The sequence below is a fragment of the Ranitomeya variabilis genome, chromosome 1 (genome assembly GCF_051348905.1).
Source record: "Ranitomeya variabilis isolate aRanVar5 chromosome 1, aRanVar5.hap1, whole genome shotgun sequence".
Taxonomy (NCBI): domain Eukaryota; kingdom Metazoa; phylum Chordata; class Amphibia; order Anura; family Dendrobatidae; genus Ranitomeya; species Ranitomeya variabilis.
In genome coordinates, this window is record NC_135232.1 from 1,104,004,754 (window position 1) to 1,104,023,930 (window position 19,177).

Here is a 19,177-nt window from a genome sequence, read left to right on the forward strand (position 1 = left end):
TTCTATCTGCTGCCGGCTGCATGGGGTGTGCCTCATGGCTGCCTGCTCTGTGTACACTTCCTGGCTGTATGCATAGGGGGGCGGCACTGGAAAATCCAGATTCTTATTGAGACTGTGTGCACCTCCCTATGGTGTCCCCGGCCAATTGCCTAGAGGCCTCTGATACTTAAGCCATCCTCACCCATTGGAGGAGGCCTGAGCAAACTATTTCCCTCAGTTAGTATTTGCTACTGAGCTGCCAGGTCCTGTTCTGTCTCTGAGGGCTGCAATACGCAGGCCTATATCGGTGTCCAGTTCGTGTACCCGTGTCTGTTCCTGTCTGAACTCTGGTCTATGTCCGTTCCTGTTGTTTCTTTGTTTGCCATTTCCATTCTGCTGTGTGTACCTCTGTGTTCTCTCCCTGCTCACCACTATTTGTGGCTCTGGACTTCTCTGCTCTGCTTGCCACAACCTGTGGCTCTGCGCTTCTATGCTCTGCTCGCCACTACCTGTGGCTCTGCACCTTCCGGCTCTTGGCTCCGCCTCCAGTGGTTCTGCTCTTGGCTCCACCTCCAGCGGTTCTGCTCTTGGCTCCACCTCCAGCGGTTCTGCTCTTGGCTCTGCCTCCAGCATTTCTGCTCTTGGCTCCGCCTCCAGCGGTTCTGTTCTTTGTTCCGCCTCCTCTTTCTCTGCTCTTTGCTCCGCCTCCTGTGGTTCTGCTTTTTGCAACCGCATCCGCTTGCGGTCTTGCTCTACCTCCGTTATGCAACTAGCCGAACAGGTCCCTACCTGCCGGAGTATCAGCCCTGTCCGCCTGTCTTGCAAGAGTGTTATGATCCTGGTGGTAGGATCTCAAACTGACCTGACACATACACCCTGAATATATAGGACAAGTTCTGGGGATGTGGAAGCTATACTGACCGCAATCCTGATCCTATCCAAACACACTAAAGGCAGCTGTGGAGCGTTACCTGAAAACCTAGACGCCTCGTCACAGCCTGAGAAACTGACTACCCCTAGAGAGAAAGCAAAGACCTCACTTGCCTCAGAGAAATATCCCCAAAGTTTTAGCCAGCCCCCCACAAACAATAACGGTGAGTTAAGGGGAAAACACAAACGTAGAGATGAAACAGGTTTAGCAAATGAGGCCCGCTAATACTAGATAGGCAGATAAAGATAGGTGTCTGTGCGGTCAGTACAAAAACTATCAAAAGTAAACCACGCAGAGAATACAAGAACCCCCACACCGACTCACGATGTGAGGGGCGCACTCTGAACCCCAGAACTAACCAGCAAGCAAAAAATCACATGAAAGCAAGCTGGGTTGAACTCATAATATAATGAGAAACATTTTCAAGGAAACAATGAGAAACTGAACAAGCAAACTTAGCTTCTCATAGCAGGAGACTGGTAACAAGGAATATTCAGGAGAGCACAGGATCAGGACTGAATACACCGACAGCAGGCGACAAGTAAAGGTCCAGGTGAATTAAATAGGCCCAGCCTAGCAGGAGATGAAACAGCTGAGCCCAGCAATATCGCTAAAGGCCACCAGAGGGAGCCCAAGAACAAACTCACACAGTACCACTCATGACCACAGGAGGGAGCCCGAGAACGGAATTCACAACACAAGAGTGCCAGCCATGCCCGTCTGCCTGCCAGTGTCTCAGCTGTGCCCGTCTGCCCACCAGTGTCTCTGCCGTACCTGTCCGTCTGCCAGTGTCAAAGCCGTGCCTGCCAGCTAGCCTGTGCTCCATCCCCCAGTGGGATCAGCAGCCATAGCCAGATACCACTCTGGAGTGGTACCTGGCAGCTACCTGCTACACAAGTCTGACCTCACCATCAGAGTCTCCAGCGAGCACCTAGGAAGCTACTTAGTCATGCCCCTTCCAGGGTATTCTGGTCAGTGGTCCAGTGGGGCCACACCACCGCACGCCCGCACCAACCAGTCTGGGCGCGAGCGTTACAAAGTGGATTAGAGTGGATCATTCTTTAAGGCATTCTTACTTGTCCAAGAATTTTTATTTTTTTACCATAGGCGTAAAAACTAACCTGCTCTACTCGACTCCAGCTCAGAGTGGTCACTGACTATTCCTGCCAGAAATTCAGCTTCTCCATGTCAATAGAGCAGCTCTTCTTTTTTCGGGCTGCTCTGTTGATGGGGTGTGACTGCCATGTCATGACGATTGACAGACGGTTCGACGCAGTTAGTGTCCTGTTGACAGTCTACTGTGTCTGAGTGTCCGCTTCCAGTAAGCGTTCATGCCCGAAAATGATGCACGACAGAACACATGTTCACTCTGTCGGTATCACTATAGTCCATCGCCCCGTTGGCGCATGTGCTTGAATCTCTCTTTGCTGGGGTTTTAGACATAAGCCCCTAAGGGACCAATGAATGGGTGCCAGAGCGCAGTGTGAAAGCACCCTAACTATTGTCCAGCCTTTTAATGGTGCAAAGTCATTGAGCTGGGGTAAACCAGAGAAATATGTTTAACCTTTACAAAATGCACCAAATCTATTATACAGCGGGAGCCATCATGACAGATTTGGCAGATTTCCGGATCCCTATATAAGTTTTATTTTTGACTTGATCAGCAAACCTGCCAAATTCTTTTTATAGGCTGGTTGAGATTAGATGGTCTTCCTGGCATAGGTTGTTTCTTTTTGAAGGTCCTTTTATATAAACTTATTTCAAACCATCACTGATACCATTATAATTGACAACAGTCCTGAATTTTCTGGGACTCCTCTTCATTTTTAGCAGCAGTCCCATCAAAATTGGGCATTTCCATGGCACAAAGAGGTGAGGTTTCCATAAAATCTGCCGAAACTGAGTGTATGCACCAAATTTGGAGACAGTCCTTGGATAAACAAACTGAATAGTTTGTACATATACAGAACACTGACTACAGCAATTACATGGTGTGAACTAAACCGAAGATCTTAGATTTCTCATTTGGCCTGCAGCTATTTCTCCTGACCCCATACACATGTGCGGTGGACTTGGTTGAGTATGCATGTGATCTCAATGAGGAGACACCTTTGGAGGAAGATAATCTCCCACAAAGCAAAATACCAACAAATCCTACTTGCACAACTTTCTCTCCCTCAACTGGAAAACTCCATGCATATGAATCTTTTGCTGAAATCGTGTTTGGCCCACATTTAGCTAATGTTTACTGTAACTTCATAGGAGTTCTCCAAGAATTTAATTCAAACAGCGGCCCGTTCTAGTCATGCGTCAGAACTGAGGCTGGTGAAAAAAAATCCTATGTCCTAAGTCAGCCAAAGAGAAGATTTATTTCTTGTCATGTCACAGCCCTTCTCCTGCAGCTCACCATTATGTGTGCTGTCAGTTGAGACACAGGTTGAGCTGTGTTTCTTCAGACTGCAGCTCGTCCTGACACGCGATTAGGATGCACGGCCATTTGAATTATGTGATGGGGTAATTATATTTTGTTTTTGGAGAACCTCTTTATCTCTGTTGGGGTCTTAAGGCCTCTTTCACATTTCCGTTGGTACGGGGCCGTCACAAACCGTCGGCCCGACGTACCGACGGACGTTGTGCACAATTGTGCACAACGGGGGCAGCGGATGCAGTTTCCCGATGCATCCGCTGACCATTATGAGTTCCGGGGAGGTGGGGGCAGAGTTCCGGCTGCGCATGCGTGGTCAGAAATGGCGGATCCGAGGAACAAAAAAAGTTCCATTGAACTTTTTTTTGTCACAACGGACTACAAAAACATCCGTCGCAATCCGTCGTCAATTAAAGTTAATGGCAAAAAAACGCATCCTGCAGGCACATTTGTAGGATCCGTTCCAAAATGACGGATTGCGACGGATGGCAAAAAACGGAAGTGTGAAAGAGGCCTTAATGTAGTATTTTAGTTGGAAGCAGTTATCACATATTCAGAGAATAGCTGATAATGATTAGATCAGTGTGGTCCTCACCAATTAACAAAACCAGGCACTTTTAGTTTCAATAAATTTTTATTTTCAGAAACTCAAAAGAATTCAAAACAGTTTCTCATAACTTTCTCCCTCGCAGGGGAGATTATGCATGGGTAATAATATTCTAACAAAACTGTATCAGTTTATACATGAATACACGATGACGTAGACAATCGACAATAGGGACAAGGGGGAAAGGGAAATTAGCTACCTGCATTCTGGACCGCAGCTTCATTTATCCTCTATGGAGCTGTAGACTGCTGCACTTGGCTTTCTCAGACAGTCTTATTGAGAATTGATAGACTGATATATAGATTTGTCGTTGGAGCATGCACACTGTTGCTCTATTCTAATGGGGAAAAAAGTGCCCGATTTTGGTGACCAGTGAGGATCCTAGTGGTCTGACACCCGCAAATCTAGAAACTATCAGCTACCCTGAGGATAGATGATAGACTTTTTCCAACTGGAATACTCCTTTTAGGTTATCTCAACATGTTCTCATCTTCTTATCTAGAGGACTTTCTGCTCAGTGTTACCTTATTATGCTGCTTGTGCGCTTTGCAACTAGCGCTTTGATTAACAGACTTTAGTAGAGCAAACATAGATGTCATTGGAGATCACCTTTATTTCAATGTCGGAAAATAACTAATACTTAGCAAAGAATCTCCTGTTCATGTATATAAAGTGCTCAGGCACATATGTTTTATTATGCTGCAGTGTGTTTAACCATCTGTCCTGCATCACTCTGCATAAGAAAATGGACAATTAGCAAATCCAATGCAAGTGGCCAGAAGTACATTGTGATAATTAGACAATGCATGATACAGTATGGAGGGGGAGCAGCAAATGGTACACTATGCTTCTTATTTCTTATATAAATGCAACGGGATACAATGTCATGAGAAAGAGGTTTATACAGTATATAGACTGAATGGCCACTTTATTAGAGACAACTGTCTAGTAGAGTGTTTGATCTCCTATGTTCTACAGCAATCTGTGTAACATAGTTTCCTATCAAGTGCTGAAATAATTCTGCAGAAGCATTGGTCCACGAAGACACGATAGATTCTCAGAGTGGCTGAAAATTAGATGGAAGTAGGAACAACTTCTTCTACTTTGTCTAATTTTTGGCAACTGTGAAAATGACCGAAGAGTTGTCCACTACTGAGAAACACTAAAAAGAAACCCTAGTATACCAGCGGCGGACACAAACATAAGAGGGCAGCAGCGCAAGAACCATACATGGGCCAATAGCTCATCATAATGCACAATTCCACCTATTTTGGAGGTGGAATTGGACCCCCTTACCCCGTGAGCCTCATGCTACACCAATGTTATGTCTGTCCCACTCCTCTGTACTGGCTCAAATCAACTCAGATGGTCACCTGATGTCCATTACCGATGGGGAGGTGCTGGCAGCAGTAAAGAAGATTTGGTAGTTGAGCGTTTTATTTTCCTTATATTTTAGTATTGCCCTGGACCATTACAGTATAGAGCAATTATTTGACATCCTGTGTAATATCCGCTTTAGGATTTTGAGATTATGAAGGTCTGGAAAACAAGGAAAACTCACTGCCACGTTCCTGAACCAATTCGTGAACATGAAAGGATAAACTTTGATGGTCACTATTCTTAGGTAAAATCCTAACTTTCAGGTACATCTATAAGTATCGGAGGACCCAAGTTGTGTCAAGAAAAAAAATTCCCCAAATCATTACCCCACCAGCTCGAACTGTTCATACCAGAAAAGAAGGGTTCATCGATTCATGGATCTTGCACCAAATTTTGGTCTCCTAACAGCATGGTAAACTATATAAATGGATTCATCTGGCCAGGCAATGTTTTTCCACTGCTCAGTGGTCCAATGTTTTCCCACTTATTCTTCTGTTTCCCTTAGACATCAATAGCAGTTGAAATGGTCTCTTAAAGTTATATCGAGTCTTTGCTTGCTACAGAACCAGTTTGCACTTATTAACTGGAGCACCAGCATTGTATTCAGCTACAATTTGCTTGACTCTGCACTGGCCCTATACTAAAGGGTTAGCCCAAAAGGTCCCGTTGTCCCATATTAAAAAAAGAGCAGTCTTAAATTAGCACAAGTGAATCCGACTCTTCAGAATTCTAGCACCACCTAGGCCGCCTAATACAATCTTTATTTAAGTGATACATTCCCTTTAATCTTTTATTTCCAACAGTCCTTCAAAAACACATAAAATCCCAGTCACTTACCCATGTAAGGCTTTGTACCTGCCATGGATGAAGCCTTCTCAGATCCTTTGACAATTGTAGCTATGTTAAAATCTGTAATGTGTACGTGGCCTGAAATGAAGAAGCAATTAATTAATGGCACAAATTGGAGCTAGACTTGTCCTCTAGTATACTTATAATTAGAAGAAGTGCTGAAGCTCTTTTCTTACTTACGCACTTACTGTCAACACTCGGAAATAATTCATGGAAACTCAACAAAAAATTAAGCAAACCCAACATTTTGTTCTGTTTCAGTCTCCAAACTGGATGGAAATCAAACTAAACTGGAATCCTTTAGTTTTCTAAAAATCTGAGTTAACTTTGGGAAACATTGCAATTTACCATTTTACTAAATTTAAGAATTAATATTCACATTGGTATAAGTTGAAGAGTCAAGGTCATTTTAATTTTTATTTCATAAATCAGTAGTACTCATGAAAATAAGAAACCTTGTAATATCTTATCAAATAAATCTGTTTCTTTCCTCCTTCAAAACTGATCTTTCCTCTCAATTCATGGGTATAAATCTGTAAAATCTGTGTTCAGTGAATACAGACTTTCCCATCACGGAGATCGGAGATGAAAGTTGTTTGCTCATGAAGTTCTATGGAGAAGGAAGGAGGAAGAGGAGGATCATACTAAGTGCTTCATGGTTTCCAGAGCTTGAAGTGGTCAAAAAACATTAAAAAAGACATATTATGTGCACAGCAATGTCGTTATTACATTGCTGTGCACCATGTTCATTATTTTGCTATGGTTTTGATGAGCTTTTTAAAGGCAAATTACAGATGGAATCCACCTGAAAAAGAAGTTATGTGCACGTAATCTTATGGGGTTTTAATGGGAATTTAGAAGGAAGAGAGGAGTGACGTCAGAAAGGGGAGAAGTGGGGGATATGGATAAAAGGAGTGGCCGTTGGGAGCTGCACAACCACTTTTGGTGAAGCACTGGATGAACAATCTCACAACCACCCTGTGGGACATTACTTATTTCAAAAGGGTTTGAATTTCAATATTTGAGATGGGATTGAGTTAGTAAGCAGTGGGTTTTAGGCAGTTTTTTAACATGGAAGTTTGTCCTTATGGCGTTGGTGGGAGATCTGCAAATTTGGATAGTGTGGTTGATAGTGGTTGGTTGTGAGGGCATCCCTTCAGTTGGCTTTAAATTTTTTAGAGCTAAGATACAAGCAGGATGGTACATTATAAAGCAGTCAAATTGTACAATGTGTGCCTCTGAGCTAGTGGTGAAATGTCTGGGTGTACTATCACATTAGCATGTGTACCTTGACCACCAAAATTAAGAACTTCAAGGACCATCCCTTCCACAAAAATGGTTTTATAGTTCAAGTTGTGATTGGATTTGCGATGGAAAAACCTAAGGACCACCGCCATCTTAGGAATGTGATAATTTATATTTTTAAGTTTTACCAAATTGTCTACTGTGGCCAATTCTTTCCCGTTCCATGTTCTGTCTTTTTTTGATGGAGGTACAAGTAATGAGTCACCAATGCACTTCGTGAAGGAGACTGGATTTCCATTCACTGAATTCTGGTGGCTGCAGTGGGCTTGTACTAATATATAGCAGCCAATCTTAAGAGGCTGGGATGAAGGTTAACCGTATTCCATAAAAAGGGTTTTAGGTGTCACGCTGCAGCTCTGCAGGTAAATGTAGACTCCACTAGATGGCAGCAGAGTGGAGAGAGGGCTGAACTCCTGCTCAGAGCAGGCCAGCAGAACTGCAGCGAGGCTACCACCAGGAGGCAGAAGAATAGTCAGACAAGCCGGGTCGATACCAGAGAGTAGTGTAGTACCAAGGGGAATTCCAATCACAGAGTCAGAGGGGCACCAAAAGGTCAGTACCAGTTTGTAGCAGAAGTACCAGGAGGAAGAGACAGAATCAGATCAGAGCCAAAACAGAGTCTAGTACCAAACACACAGGGAAACACAGAGTTGGGTCGGGAAGAGAGGAATGAACAGACAAGGGCACAAACAGCTAAATGCAGCAGGACAAATCAAGGTTTCACCAGTGCCAGCTACATACGCCGTAGGCAGGAAATATAACTGACACTGCCTGCAGGATGCAGTGCAGAGAAATAGCAGACCCGACTACAGAACGAGGCAGAGAAAGTTAACCCCTGACATGACCAGACCAGTAAAGGAGAGACAAGACCCAAAATCCGGTCTGGATCATGACAGTACTCTCCTCTCAAGAGGGGCCAATAACTGAGCTCAGAGGCTTTGAGAGTCTCATGCCGTCAACTTGGGCTCTAATAAATAGTGCAGGAGGAGAACCTATATATTAGTAATGCTATAAACTCATGTCTCCAACAAGTATTAAAATAAAGATAAAGTAGACAACCCCTTTAAGCGTCATGGCTGTAATACCCCTATAAGTGCATGGAACATTTAGTTTATTCTTTATTTTGCTAACGTTACCTTCGGTGATATAATTGGACAATTAAAATGGCACTAATGCGATGACCTGACCTTTTCCTAGACTTTGTCTCTTTTCTACTTTCCTAGATCTGAGAGCTCAGAGTTACATAAGCTTTTCGATAAAGCACAGCCATTCTGTAAAGCTTCACACATCATTAGCGCCCAAAGTAAATCAAGAAGTTTCTAACACATGAGTGAACAGCAAGAAATAGGGTCAGTAAGGAGCCAGACGCAGAGGCTCGTGAAATATTAAAGTCTGTAACCCCTTTACAGTGCGGCAGAAGCATCTGGATGAACGTCTCGGGTCAGAGAAATCGCCCTGTCATATATTAACAAACCATTAATATTTTGTACAAAAGCGTAATTCCCAGAAATGAATGCTTTGCTGCACATCAGGATCACTGGGTCACAATTACAGATTACAAGAAAGTGCAGTCAGTGAGAAGGAAAACCTTGACACGGTGAGAAGATAAAAACTGAGCCTTCCTTCTCTGACAATGAAGAAGAGTCATATATTCCCTGCACGTAGACTCCATCGCTGGATGGATGAGATGATGGATGGAATTTCATATTTCCACATGTTGATGGATAGAAAAATGGTACAGGAAGTATTTTGTGGTGCATAAGGTATTTTTAGGAAATGTCAAAATATTTTTTCCTAGCTGTTTTTTTCTGTTTGAGGAAAGGTTTGTGGATATTAGCTCCTTAATTGAAGTCTGTAACCAGGTTTCTAATCTGATAACGTAGAGAGAAAAACCCTGATTCCAGTGATGTGTCCCTTTTCTGGGCTGCCATTTGTACTTTAGATAAAATCATTGTTTTATCAGCAGGAGATTATCACTAGAGGACTAGTAAACCTGCTGTGTAGTCCTCTTTATTTATGAGCTCTGTATAACTCTGCCTCCACCACTGATTGGTAGCTTTCTGCCTATGCAAAATGTAAGCCTCCAATCAGTGGTGTGGGCAGGGTTATACAGAGCTCAGCATTCAGAAAACTGCTAGATCTGCAGCGGAGAAATCAATAATTTTATCAAAACTGCAGTAAGCAGTCCAGTAAGTGACATATCGCTGGAAACAGAGTCTCTGCTACTATATCATGCTGCTCTCAGATGGGGTAATAAAAACCTAGTGAAAGATTCCTTTTAGGACAAAGGCAATTTTCATTGTTGGGCTTTTCCTTGATCTAAGAGCCATATCTTTTTTTCAGTTTTTGTTTGTTTTTATCACCATATTACATCTTGTTTTTTGCAGGACAACTTGTAGTTTTACCAGTTTACTGAAAACCAGGACAAAAATTGAAGTGGAGTGAAATGGGGAAAACATGCAATTACATTCACTCTTTTCTTTAGACCATTTACAGTACAAGTTTAATTATTTTATATTTTAATAGTTTGGAATTTTCTCACGTGTCGTACAATACAAAATTAGCTTTTTTTTATTTCTTTATTTTTGGGATTAGGGGAGTAAATAATTGTTTTCTCCATGAAAAAGCTATTCTGGAGTATATGTTCCGTTAATCTATTTCTTTTGGAAATGTATAAATAAATTGACATTGACTAATATTAATATGAACCTTGTCATGAACAAAGACAAACTGACACTTTTACTGTATTTTGCAGGTTGTTGTTTGGCCAGATAGTTTGGGTCTTTGTCTTTTTATTGACATTTTATATTTTGCACATACTGTATCTTGGAATCTTTGAGTATTTTACACCAGGGTTATAATGTCCGTATTTTTACATGTGTAGGAGGAAGCAGTGATACCCTTAAAGAGCCCTTGTGTGATGTGACATTAGTGAGGAAAGACCGCCATCTGCTGGCTGGGCGAAGACAGGTGGAACCAATTTGTACCAGAAGAATTGCAGGAGCAGCAAGTTCTTGTGCTGGACCTGATCAGGTGACTTGCATGACAGAGGTCCTGGATATAAAAGCCCAATGTGCCAAACCACTGGGATATTTGGCACCAAGAAGGAGAGTGGAGCTGAGATGGACCAGGGATAGCACCAAAGCCAGCGTGACAGGACTCAGCGGAATGCCTAAGCCATGAATGTGCTGGTCATCACCAGACAAAGTCCAGGCGATGTCCGGTGAGACCCAGAATCCAGACTGCGCCACTCAAGACCCAGAGTTCCGAACTGCGCTTGTCAAGAACAGAACCTGCGCCCTATGCCGGTGAAGTTCCAGGCACCAGACAACTCTCATCAAGAGGTCAAGAGTCAAGACCCAGTCCTTCCTACCCCAGGCTCTGGAGATGTCCGCCAACGGTCAAGCAAGAAAGACCTGTGAGGAGACAGCAACCAGAGGAGTACCCCTGCGGTTGCAGAGATAATAATTTTTTTGTTTATTGTATTTAGTGAATATGCGGTTGCAGAGAGACACCATGAGTGAGCAGGGCCATCACTTCAAGCTATAACATACGGTACCGGGGCTGACCTTAGCTAGGACATCAGGTGGGGAGGTGGCGGGTTGGTGCGTTGGAGGCTCAATACGTTTTACTAGACTTCTTCAGAAAGACTTGAAAACCCGGTGACCCCCGCTAGGGACAGAATTGCAAGAAGAACTTGTGGCAACTCCCTTGAACGGGCGTAACCACCTAGCAAAGAGAACATTAGTGTTATACACTCACCGGCCACTTTATTAGGTACACCATGCTAGTAACGGGTTGGACCCCCTTTTGCCTTCAGAACTGCCTCAATTCTTCGTGGCATAGATTCAACAAGGTGCTGGAAGCATTCCTCAGAGATTTTGGTCCATATTGACATGATGGCATCACACAGTTGCCGCAGATTTGTCGGCTGCACATCCCAAAGATGCTCCATACAAGGCAGGATGGATCCATGCTTTCATGTTGTTTACGCCAAATTCTGACCCTACCATCCGAATGTCGCAGCAGAAATCGAGACTCATCAGACCAAGCAACGTTTTTCCAATCTTCTATTGTCCAATTTCGATGAGCTTGTACAAATTGTAGCCTCAGTTTCCTGTTCTTAGCTGAAAGGAGTGGTACCCGGTGTGGTCTTCTGCTGCTGTAGCCCATCTGTTATGACCCCAATGGCAGAGGGTCTCAGGAATAATGCTAAGTCAGTAAATTCAGAAAACCAGCTCATAGGGCAGTGGTAACTGGGCTGACCATATAACTAATCCTAGCACCACAAATACCAGCAGCCGGGGAACGTTCCTACGTTGATCCTAGACGTCTCGCGCCAGCCGGAGAGCTAACTACCCCTAGAAGGGAAAAGAAAGACCTTTCTTGCCTCCAGAGGAAATACCCCAAAAAGTTGGATAGAAGCCCCCCACAAATAATAACGGTGAGGTAAGAGGAAAAGACAAACATAAGAATGAGCTAGGAATTTAGCAAAGAGAGGCCCACTAGCTAATAGCAGAATATAGAAAGATAACTTATATGGTCAGCAAAAAATCCTATCAAAAATATCCACACTGGAAATTCAAGAACCCCCGAACCGTCTAACGGCCCGGGGGGAGAACACCAGCCCCCTAGAGCTACCAGCAAGGTCAGGAATCACATTTAGTACAAGCTGGACAAAAAATGATAGCAAACAAATAACCCAAAAAACAAAGAAGCAAGATTTAGCTTAATTTAGCACGAACCAGGACCAGCAAACAGGAGCAAACAGAATGTGTCTGATAACACCGATGCCAGGCACTAGACTAAGGTTCCAGGAGGTTTATATAGCAACACCCCTGAAGTAACGACCCAGCTGGGTGCAGACAGAGGGAAGGAAATCCCAGAGTCATATCACTAGTAACCACTAGAGGGAGCAAAAAAAGTCTAATTCACAACAGTACCCCCCCCTTAAGGAGGGGTCACCGAACCCTCACCAAGACCACCAGGGCGATCAGGATGAGCAGCGTGAAAGGCACGAACCAAATCGGCCGCATGCACATCAGAGGCAACCACCCAGGAATTATCCTCCTGACCATAACCCTTCCACTTGACCAAATACTGAAGCCTCCGCCTGGAGAGACGAGAATCCAAGATCTTCTCCACCACGTACTCCAACTCGCCCTCAACCAACACCGGAGCAGGAGGCTCAGCAGGAGGAACCACAGGCACAACGTAGCGTCGTAACAAAGACCTATGGAACACGTTGTGAATGGCAAACGAAACCGGAAGATCCAAGCGAAAGGACACAGGATTAAGGATTTCCAATATCTTGTAAGGACCGATGAAGTGAGGCTTAAATTTAGCTGAGGAGACCTTCATAGGAACAAATCGAGAAGACAGCCACACCAAATCCCCAACACGAAGTCGGGGACCCACACCGCGGCGGCGGTTGGCAAAACGCTGAGCCTTCTCCTGTGACAACTTCAAGTTGTCCACCACATGATTCCAGATCTGCTGCAACCTATCCACCACAGAATCTACTCCAGGACAGTCAGAAGGCTCCACATGTCCCGAGGAAAAACGAGGATGGAAACCAGAGTTGCAGAAAAATGGCGAAACCAAAGTAGCGGAACTAGCCCGATTATTTAGGGCAAACTCAGCCAACGGCAAGAAGGTCACCCAATCATCCTCATCTGCCGAAACAAAACACCTCAAGTAAGCTTCCAGAGTCTGATTAGTTCGCTCAGTTTGTCCATTAGTCTGAGGATGAAAGGCAGACGAGAACGATAAATCAATGCCCATCCTAGCACAAAAGGATCGCCAGAACCTGGAAACAAACTGGGATCCTCTGTCAGACACAACACTCTCAGGAATGCCGTGCAAACGAACCACACTCTGAAGGAACACAGGAACCAGATCGGAAGAGGAAGGCAGCTTAGGCAAAGGCACCAAATGGACCATTTTTGAAAAGCGATCACATACCACCCAGATGACAGACATACCCCGAGACACCAGGAGATCAGAAATGAAATCCATGGAAATATGTGTCCAAGGCCTCTTCGGGACAGGCAAGGGCAAGAGCAACCCGCTGGCACGGGAACAGCAAGGCTTAGCTCGAGCACAAGTCCCACAGGACTGCACAAATGACCGTACATCCCGTGACAAGGAAGGCCACCAAAATGACCTAGCCACCAGATCTCTGGTGCCAAAAATTCCCGGATGACCTGCCAACACCGAGGAATGAACCTCGGAAATGACTCTGCTGGTCCACTTATCAGGAACAAACAGTCTGTCAGGTGGACAAGAGTCAGGTCTACCAGCTTGAAATCTCTGCAACACACGTCGCAAATCAGGAGAAATGGCTGACAAAATAACTCCTTCTTTAAGAATACCAACAGGTTCTGTGACTCCAGGAGAGTCAGGCACAAAGCTCCTTGAAAGAGCATCAGCTTTCACATTCTTTGAACCTGGTAAATACGAGACCACAAAGTCAAACCGGGAGAAAAACAATGACCAGCGGGCCTGTCTAGGATTCAAGCGTTTAGCAGACTCGAGATACATCAAATTTTTGTGATCAGTCAAGACCACCACACGATGCTTAGCACCCTCGAGCCAATGACGCCAATCCTCAAATGCCCACTTCATGGCCAGTAATTCCCGATTGCCCACATCATAATTCTGCTCAGCAGGCGAAAACTTCCTAGAGAAGAAAGCACATGGTCTCATTACCGAGCAACCAGGGGCTCTCTGTGACAAAACGGCCCCTGCCCCAATCTCAGAAGCATCCACCTCGACCTGAAAGGGAAGTGAGACATCAGGCTGGCACAAAACAGGCGCCGAAGTAAACCGGCGCTTCAACTCCTGGAACGCCTCCACGGCTGCAGGAGCCCAGTTAGCAACATCAGAACCTTTCTTGGTCATATCCGTCAAAGGTTTAACAACGCTAGAAAAATTAGCGATAAAACGACGGTAGAAGTTAGCAAAACCCAAGAACTTCTGAAGACTCTTAACCGACGTGGGTTGAGTCCACTCATGAATAGCTCGGACCTTGACTGGGTCCATCTCCACAGCAGAAGGGGAAAAAATAAACCCCAAAAAGGGAACTTTCTGTACTCCAAAGAGACACTTTGAGCCTTTAACAAACAAGGCATTCTCACGCAAAACCTGAAACACCATCCTGACCTGCTCCACATGTGAGTCCCAATCTTCAGAGAAAACCAGAATATCGTCCATATAAACAATCATAAATTTATCCAGATACTTCCGGAAAATATCATGCATAAAGGACTGAAATACTGAGGGAGCATTAGAAAGCCCAAAAGGCATCACCAAGTACTCAAAATGACCTTCGGGCGTATTAAATGCAGTCTTCCATTCATCACCTTGCTTAATGCGCACAAGGTTGTATGCACCACGAAGATCTATCTTGGTGAACCACTTGGCACCCTTAATCCGGGCAAACAAGTCCGACAAGAGAGGCAAAGGATACTGAAATTTTACAGTGATTTTATTCAGTAGCCGATAGTCAATACAAGGTCTCAAAGATCCGTCCTTCTTAGCCACAAAAAAGAATCCCGCACCAAGAGGGGAAGAGGATGGACGGATATGCCCCTTCTCCAGAGACTCCTTGATATATGAACGCATTGCGGCATGCTCAGGTACTGACAGATTAAATAATCTTCCCTTAGGAAATTTACTACCTGGAATCAAATCTATGGCGCAGTCACAGTCCCTATGAGGAGGCAGAGCACTGGATCTAGACTCACTGAATACATCCTGATAATCAGAATAATACTCAGGAACTTCCGAAGGAGTAGAGGAAGCAATAGACACCGGCGGGGAATCAGCATGAATTCCCTGACAGCCCCAACTTGACACAGACATTGCCTTCCAATCCAGGACTGGATTGTGGGTCTGTAACCATGGCAGACCCAAAACGACCAAATCATGCATTTTATGCAGAACAAGAAAACGAATCACCTCCCGATGTTCAGGAGTCATGCACATGGTCACCTGCGTCCAAAACTGCAGTTTATTTTCCGCCAATGGCGTAGCATCAATACCTCTAAGAGGAATAGGATTTACTAACGGTTCAAGAACAAAACCACAGCGCTTGGCAAATGACAGATCCATAAGACTCAGGGCGGCACCTGAATCCACAAACGCCATAACAGGGTAAGAAGACAAAGAGCAAATTAAAGTCACAGACAAAATAAATTTAGGTTGCAAATTACCAATGACGACAGGACTAACAACCCTTGTTAGGCGTTTAGAGCATGCTGATATAACATGTGTAGAATCACCACAGTAAAAACACAACCCATTCTGACGTCTATGATTTTTCCGTTCATTTCTAGTCTGAATTCTATCACATTGCATTAAATCAGGTGTTTGTTCAGACAACACCACCAGAGGATTAGCGGTTTTGCGCTCCCGCAAACGCCGGTCAATTTGAATAGCAAGCGCCATAGAATCATTCAGACTTGTAGGAATGGGGAAACCCACCATCACATTCTTAATGGCTTCAGAAAGGCCATTTCTGAAATTTGCGGCCAGAGCACACTCATTCCACTGAGTAAGCACGGACCATTTCCGAAATTTTTGGCAATACACTTCAGCTTCATCCTGACCCTGAGAAATAGCCAACAAGGCTTTTTCTGCCTGAATTTCAAGATTGGGTTCCTCGTAAAGCAATCCGAGCGCCAGAAAAAACGCATCAATATTCGCCAATGCCGGATCTCCTGGCGCTAGCGAGAAAGCCCAATCCTGAGGGTCGCCCCGTAAAAAAGAAATAACAATTTTAACTTGCTGAGCAGAATCTCCAGATGAACGGGGTCTCAGAGAAAGAAACAATTTACAATTATTCTTGAAATTCCTAAACCTAAATCGATCTCCAGAAAACAATTCCGGAATAGGTATTTTAGGTTCAGACATAGGACTACTGGTAACAAAATCTTGTATACCCTGCACACGAGCTGCCAGCTGGTCAACACTTGTAATCAAGGTCTGCACATTCATGTCTGCAGCAAGCACACGCCACTCAAAGGTAAAGGGGAGGAAGAGAAGGAAGGAAAAAAAAAAAACTCAGAATTTCCTTTCTTATTATCCCACTTCTGCAATGCTTTAAACATTCAATATTGGCCTGGCATACTGTTATGACCCCAATGGCAGAGGGTCTCAGGAATAATGCTAAGTCAGTAAATTCAGAAAACCAGCTCATAGGGCAGTGGTAACTGGGCTGACCATATAACTAATCCTAGCACCACAAATACCAGCAGCCGGGGAACGTTCCTACGTTGATCCTAGACGTCTCGCGCCAGCCGGAGAGCTAACTACCCCTAGAAGGGAAAAGAAAGACCTTTCTTGCCTCCAGAGGAAATACCCCAAAAAGTTGGATAGAAGCCCCCCACAAATAATAACGGTGAGGTAAGAGGAAAAGACAAACATAAGAATGAGCTAGGAATTTAGCAAAGAGAGGCCCACTAGCTAATAGCAGAATATAGAAAGATAACTTATATGGTCAGCAAAAAATCCTATCAAAAATATCCACACTGGAAATTCAAGAACCCCCGAACCGTCTAACGGCCCGGGGGGAGAACACCAGCCCCCTAGAGCTACCAGCAAGGTCAGGAATCACATTTAGTACAAGCTGGACAAAAAATGATAGCAAACAAATAACCCAAAAAACAAAGAAGCAAGACTTAGCTTAATTTAGCACGAACCAGGACCAGCAAACAGGAGCAAACAGAATGTGTCTGATAATACCGATGCCAGGCACTAGACTAAGGTTCCAGGAGGTTTATATAGCAACACCCCTGAAGTAACGACCCAGCTGGGTGCAGACAGAGGGAAGGAAATCCCAGAGTCATATCACTAGTAACCACTAGAGGGAGCAAAAAAAGCCTAATTCACAACACCCATCTGCCTCAAAGTTCGACGCACTGTGCGTTCAGAGATGTTCTTAGGCCTACCTTGGTTGTAACGGGTGGCGATTTGAGTCACTGTTGCCTTTCTATCAGCTCGAACCAGTCTGCCCATTCTCCTCTGACCTCTGGCATCAACAAGGCATTTCCGCCCACAGAACTGCCGCTCACTGGATTTTTTTTCTTTTTCGGACCATTCTCTGTAAACCCTAGAGATGGTTGTGCGTGAAAATCCCAGTAGATCAGCAGTTTCTGAAATACTCAGACCAGCCCTTCTGGCACCAACAACCATGCCACGTTCAAAGGCACTCAAATCACCTTTCTTCCCCATACTGATGCTCGGTTTGAACTGCAGGAGATTGTCTTGACCATGTCTACATGCCTAAATGCACTGAGTTGCCGCCATGTGATTGGCTGATTAGAAATTAAGTGTTAACAAGAAGTTGGACAGGTGTACCTAATAAAGTGGCCAGTGAGTGTATATCAAAGAGCTTTAATTGCTATTACAATTGTATCGTTATATGGCTCATTGTTGATTTGCATTGTTTAATATCACCAATCGTCTTATAACTTCTGTAAATTACACCATTCACTCACTATTCTTGCCTCGTGTGCGTTGCATCCGGTCACCTGAAATACACATGATCATGTAGAAAAGGCTGTAAACTTATGGTCTGTTTACATGAGCCAGGCGGTGGCACTAATCGATGTTGGCGGATGTTTATTATCCCGTTTACACACTGCTCTTCAGATGACACTGAACAATCTGTAATAGGTCACTAAGTGCACACAGCATGAAATTGTTCTCGACGGCACATATTTTGTTTACACAGGACAATGAGCTGCCGAGAAAAATGATCTGTTTGTGCAAACCAAATGGTTATTTTACCTAACAAATGAGCATTTGTAAACAGTGAGGACGACCATATCTCCTGTCTAATTTATACATTCATTTTTTAGGTTCAGTGTTACTTTATAGGGTTAAAAAGCTACCAGAAACTGGCATAAGATACTTCTATGTGATTCCTCCTACTTGAATATCCATTTATTCTATTGTGACAGAGAGGCACCTAATTAGCAGAATCGCAGTACTCCGATCTAAACCTCCATCATAGTCCTTTTATGTATTTGAGGGCTGTTTATTTCTGGATGGCATGTGATATGTGATTGTGACAGACTGTAACCTTGAGAAATTCTAAAAGTCACATCCTATTGGAAATGATTTACTGGTGAGTGAAGATGTGCATGAAGTTTATGTGAAGGTAAGGCAGAACGACAGGGCTTATACTCATGAATAATGGATCAGCTTCTCCTGCTACTCTCTCCTGTACAGAGGTGAGGTGGAAAGGGTGGATGATCAAGACCATGTTAGGCCATGAAGTCTCTTTGGAGACGTCCAACTATGTAAATGTTGTTCATCTTTTATAGTTTATGTCTTATCGGTTTCTGTATACTGACTTACACAAAGTTCAAATGCACATCAGTCTGAGGTCTCTTAGGCCCACCAGAAGAAATTATCAGTCCGCAAAGAACATACAAATATTTACGTTTTTCTGCTTGACCTTTGGGGTTACTTTACTGTGTAAGGTCTCTAAACCCATTAGATTGCGGGCGGAAGAACACTATGGCCCCAATTCATCAGGATCGGCAATTTTCTCACCGGTCTTGAAGAGGGGGCATGAATCAGATACTCCTGATTCATGAAGTGGTGCAAGTCTCTTCATTAGTCTGGAGTGATTGTTGAGTATTTTTCACCTCCGTGCACCACGCCAGAAATCTTACTTTAGTCAGAGATG

At 44.1% G+C, this 19,177-nt stretch overlaps 1 protein-coding gene across 1 annotated transcript in view; it reads right to left on the reverse strand.

Moving 5' to 3' along the window:
* STK32B (serine/threonine kinase 32B) overlaps window positions 1-19,177 on the reverse strand; it is a 314,328-nt gene that overhangs the window by 94,678 nt on the left and 200,473 nt on the right. The window contains exon 6 of the mRNA XM_077280130.1: window positions 6,160-6,249. Within this exon, the coding sequence (XP_077136245.1) occupies window positions 6,160-6,249 (90 nt within the window). The remainder of the gene's footprint in view (window positions 1-6,159; window positions 6,250-19,177) is intronic.